Source organism: Phaseolus vulgaris, chromosome 1 (genome assembly GCF_000499845.2).
Source record: "Phaseolus vulgaris cultivar G19833 chromosome 1, P. vulgaris v2.0, whole genome shotgun sequence".
NCBI lineage: Eukaryota > Viridiplantae > Streptophyta > Magnoliopsida > Fabales > Fabaceae > Phaseolus > Phaseolus vulgaris.
Window position 1 is genome coordinate 4,849,364 of NC_023759.2, and position 4,880 is coordinate 4,854,243.

Below are 4,880 nucleotides of genomic sequence, written 5' to 3' on the forward strand. Positions count from 1 at the left end.
AAGACATTATTACTATGATAAATATGTTAAATTAACAAGAAAATGAAAAAATAAAAATTGATTAAATGTAAGGAAGGTTAGGAGAATGTCACAAGGGAGGGAGAAGGATTTTTCAAAAGAAAAGATTTTGAAAGTGTAGTCTTGATCGTTTCACTCAAGCACTCATTATGATTGATTTTCATGTTAGTAAGATAATAACACTTTAAAAAATAAATAAATATTCTCTTGTATTAAACTTTTCTTGTAACTTATCATTATCCAAAAAAATTAGAAGTTTCATTAAAGGGCTTTGATAATTAATATCTTGAAGATTTTAAATTTTTGTGTTGGATTCAACCCTATTGCTAAACAAATAAGATGACTACATTTTACACTTATCATTCATTTTCTCTCTTTAATATTCAATTAATAATAATCAATTTATCTCTTACAAGTGGTTATTCAACTCCTCTCCAACACTTAACAATAATAACTTTACAGTGACAAACGCACTTCCCATTCACATGTTGACTTCTGAAAATGCATTCTCCTTGGTCTCCCATTTAGACTTGCAATGATTGGATGCTTGATAAGGTTGACATTAGGGTTTTCAACGCAAGAATCCAACTCATAAACAACTTCCATAATTGAGAAAACCATTAGCCACCAATTCAATCAACACGTTGCGTTTGTTAGCTTTTTTCCCTTCAGTTCATGTGTTCTTGCAATTCACTTATAATTCTAAGGGTGTCTTAGTGCATTTCACCTCCTTTTTTCATCATTGGATTAGAAGACATTTTCTTGAAAAGCTTAGAAAATATTTCACATTACTAATGCTTTAGATAAAGAGGCAATGATTATTTGGAAGTGGGCATTTAGTTATAATTTCTTGTTCACAAGTACTTCAAAGTTGAATCTGCTATAATCATTTTGATGTGTTAATGATTGAAACTAACTGATGATAAAATAAATTTCAATAAATATATTTTCTGCCAAATAAATTAATTTCAACTTTGATTGCTATAAAAAAATTGTTTTTTACTCTTCTAAAATTTAAAATCACTGCTTCTATACTCTTTGTAAAAATAAGTAAAGTTTAAGTTTAATCACCATAAAATTACTTTTTAAACCTTTATCCCTCCGAAATGTAAAATCACTATTTTTTAATGACGATGACTTTAAAATAAACTAATAATAGCACTTATTTAAAAATCTTAAATAATATATGAAGATTATATCCCATACACTAAAGAATATCATTTAAGGCATAATGTAACTCTACATTCTGTTGAATGGATCTTGATATTCGAGTCCAGCATTTTTTTCTACATTCACTTAACAACCAATAATAATATTATTTTAATAATTTTCTATATTATTTAATTACAAGTTTATTATACAATTCTAAGGATGTGAAAATATAGTTTTCCTTTTGGTTTTCAGGAATAACTGAATTCGGAAGTTCAGTAATTCATGTTCTGATCGCACAAACAGAGATAAAAAGATTCCCAAAAAATAAACGCTAAAACAATGGCTAATCTAATCAATTTCAGCATAGTGAAATGCATTTGCTGTCTTCTCTCACCAATGTGCTTCGAACTCTTTTGCCTAATCCATGTGTTTAGTTGAAAGAAAAGAAATTAAGGATAGTGCTTCCAATGCATAATGCTTTTCTAAAGCGCTTCTAAAGACTAGGTTTTTTTAAAGCTTTCTTTCAGAAGCACTGTCTTGAATGTGTTATCTGAATGCATTTCTGGTGTATTGTTTTTCCTTATATCTGAATGCATTTAAGGTTGTTTTTATATATATATCTGTAGAAAACCAGAACAAGGAGTTTAGAGTGAGAGCCTCAATTGTGTGAGAAAAAACAAAAGAGTTAAACAAAAAATCAAGTCAGGTTCTCTCTCTATTCCATGGTTTGGTTTTCTACAAATATATATATATATATATATATATATATATATAAATAAATAACTTAGAAATTGGCTTTATAATTAAATGAGTGAGCCTAAAATAGAGGATAATTTCATTATTTTTCTCTTCACTAAAGAAGGACATCACGTCTCACACTCACACGATGAGATGAGATGTGCTTTATATGATGAACTCTAAAGAAAGCACATAACCCAAGATATTCTATCAAGATTATCTACCTTAGTATGAAAAATTTACAGTGTGCTTTGTATTTATTTTGGAAAATGCAGAGCATTTTCATCATACACGCCTTTTGCCATGTTGGTTGGACCCCTTCTAAGCAATATATACAAACTACTGTTGAATGCAACGATAAATGCAAAAATGACCAATTTAATCCTTAAATGTGTAAGACCTTGTCAATTCATCTGTCTATCATCAAATAAAGCACAATAAAAATGCAAAACACATTATGAATTTCGAACATAAATGCAAGGGTAATACGAAATAGACAAAACAACTTGGTTAACACTTCTGAGGGTAGGAAACATTAAGTTTAGATCTTATCTTATTCATAAAATCATATTCAATGAAAACTCTACATTTGTGACATTAATTTACAGTGCATTTAGCATCACCTGTACAACCACTGCTCTTCCTAAAATACAATGTAACGCTTTAATCTGTTGTTACTAAATTTCGTCCACTAAAATCTCTAAAAAATGTATAGAACAACATAATGCAGATATAAGAGTCCTACTGCTGGTCAATATTGCTTAGGTTGTGTCTTGCGTGATTTTAGAAAATAAGAATAATGATGCAAACACTACAAATCAAACGAAATTTTATAGAAGTAAATTCCTAGAGTATCAAGACTGAGACGTGTTTACATAAACTTTTAGTTCCCAAGATTTGCCAATCTACTTTTCAAAAGACTTGAAACAATCCATCCACCCTTGAAGTTCAACTCTATCTTTCTTTGGTCATCATTCATTCATCATATAACCACAAAAGGAAACAAAACCTCCATTATTTCCTACCCTTGCCTCCTAATGTGAAACATTCTTAATGCATTTGAATCAAATAAATAAATTGACACCAAATGCCAATGTCAGAACTTTATGTTCACAACAATTCCTAGTTGCAAATTGTCAATCTTACCTATCTATCTTTCCACAAAAGACTTGAGACTATCCATCCACCGCAGAAGCTCAATTCTATCCTTGTTCATCATATATTCATGCAAGAAAACCGCAAGTTCGTCATTCACTCCCCTTGCATCCAAGTACTCGTAAAACTTATGCTGAACCTTAGCACTCAGGTCCCTGAAACAAAAAAAACAAAAAACATAAGAAACACTAGCAGACCAACTTCAAGTTACCAAATAACTTCAAAACAGCTAGCTCTTTCACTCAAAATTTCTTCATCAATTCAAACTGGCATCACCAACCAAGGATTTAGAAAAGGGCCAACAGCCGCAATGTCAAGGCTTTTGGGGTCTTAGCAACCATATTGCAGCCTCAATTGCTGCCTTTTTGTCCACAATTTTTCAACAATATCAAGCATCGCAACAAAATCATAATCATGACAGACAATTTAGGACCATGTAACTGTAAACACCAAGGTTTTAAAAGACAGTCAGCAACCGCAATTCCACCTGCAGCACCACAGTTATTGGAGTCATCGCAGCCGCATCATCCAAATACGTCTGCAACACTCTACAATATTACTAATCACAACGAAACAGCAACCGCGACCGCAATTTAATACCAATGAACAAAATAAAAAAGGTAAATGCCATTTTCCAAACCTGAAATCAGGTCCAATGTAAGGCCTAGCCGCCATTCGACCGCGCCTTAACAGGTAAACTTTCTCGACATTCAAACCCTCAGGCCACGCCGAGCACACAAATTCTAACTCATTTTCACCTTCCCCCTTCGATATATCCACAATTAAACTAAGGTGAAGACGCACATTCACTCCAGAACTATCATCCCCAGACGCCGGAACATGTTCACACCCATCAAACATCGTAGCCTCAATTCTAAGATCCTCACATTCCCCAAACTTCCCTTTAAGCGTAACCACTTGCTCGCCACGTCTCTCTTCAACCGTAAACGAATTGAATTTAGTCTCAGGCTGCAGACATTACAAATATTAAAAACATTAATTCTAACGAAAACATGGATTCATTAAACGAATAGAACGGAATAAAATTAGTTTATGGTTATTCGGAAATGCTGTTAACCTGGTGTGGCGGCGCGTATTCGTGTTGGTAGTCAATTTCGTTTCGGAGTATTCGAATGATGTTGGAATCGAAGGGCGATTTGGTTAGTGGTTCTGGCTCTGCGCCGTAGGTTCTGGCTCCGAAACGCGCGGTGGCGGCGAGTGTTGTTAACGCTCTCGGGTTCCGTTTCCTTGTCCAAACTCTTTGAAGCGTTCGAATGAAGGAAGAAGCCATTGATTCGGATTTCGTAATCGTTGAAAATGGAAAATGGAAAATGCGAAGGGTTTAAAAGTTTAATTTGAAGGGTTTAGTTCCCGTGCTGATTGCTATACGACATCGTTCCACGGGGATTTTGGTTTTTCGTTGTTAGCCTTTTGGACCGTTACATTAGTTGGGCTCTGAAACCGATATGGCTAATATTGTTTTGCACCCTCGTAATTTCTTTCTACACCCCATAAATAGAAAAATTCTAGCTTTGTCCTGAAAAAATGACTTCCAGTGCACCCTCATAATTTCTTTCTACACTCCATTGTTCATCAAATACCTTTAATAATTATTTCTTCTTGCACCTCCTAATATTCTTGTACACCCCTACTCATTTTGTAATCGGTTTTCCAGTATATAACATTTCAGAATGTTTTTTCAAAATAAAAATGAATGGGATGTAGCCAAATTTTTTGAAGAAATGAAGTGAAAAAAAAACTTTTAATCAATTCAAAGAATATTCATGGGTTCATAATAAATCAATTCGAATAAATTA

General features: G+C 33.1%; 1 protein-coding gene across 4 annotated transcripts; it reads right to left on the reverse strand.

Annotated features, from left to right (window-relative positions):
- Positions 1-2,711: 2,711 nt before the first annotated feature.
- On the reverse strand, positions 2,712-4,440 carry LOC137813280 (uncharacterized protein At2g39795, mitochondrial). Of its 4 annotated transcripts, none has more exons than XR_011081409.1 (4): positions 4,142-4,406; positions 3,704-4,032; positions 3,344-3,601; positions 2,712-3,218 (listed from the first exon to the last, which is right to left on the reverse strand). XR_011081409.1 is itself a non-coding variant. In XM_068615395.1 (4 exons), the coding sequence occupies exons 1-3, from the start codon at positions 4,352-4,354 to the stop codon at positions 3,574-3,576; spliced, it is 570 nt and encodes a 189-aa protein (XP_068471496.1). In that variant the 5' UTR covers positions 4,355-4,406; the 3' UTR covers positions 2,712-3,218; positions 3,551-3,573. The 4 variants fall into 4 exon arrangements, 3 of the variants coding, with proteins under 3 accessions (XP_068471496.1, XP_068471495.1, XP_068471494.1); XM_068615395.1 differs by having other exon boundaries at positions 3,551-3,601; XM_068615394.1 differs by lacking the exon at positions 3,344-3,601 and having other exon boundaries at positions 2,712-2,870; positions 3,055-3,218; positions 4,142-4,404.
- Between the last annotated feature and the right edge of the window lie 440 nt (positions 4,441-4,880).

Coding starts and splice junctions, on each gene's coding strand:
- LOC137813280 (XM_068615393.1), bottom strand. CDS start 4,354: ATGGCTTCTTCCTTCATTCGAACGCTTCAAAGAGTTTGGACAAGGAAA. Junction 4,033..4,141: donor AATACGCGCCGCCACACCAG/GTTAACAGCATT, acceptor TAATGTCTGCAG/CCTGAGACTAAATTCAATTC. Junction 3,219..3,703: donor TACATTGGACCTGATTTCAG/GTTTGGAAAATG, acceptor TTTTTGTTTCAG/GGACCTGAGTGCTAAGGTTC.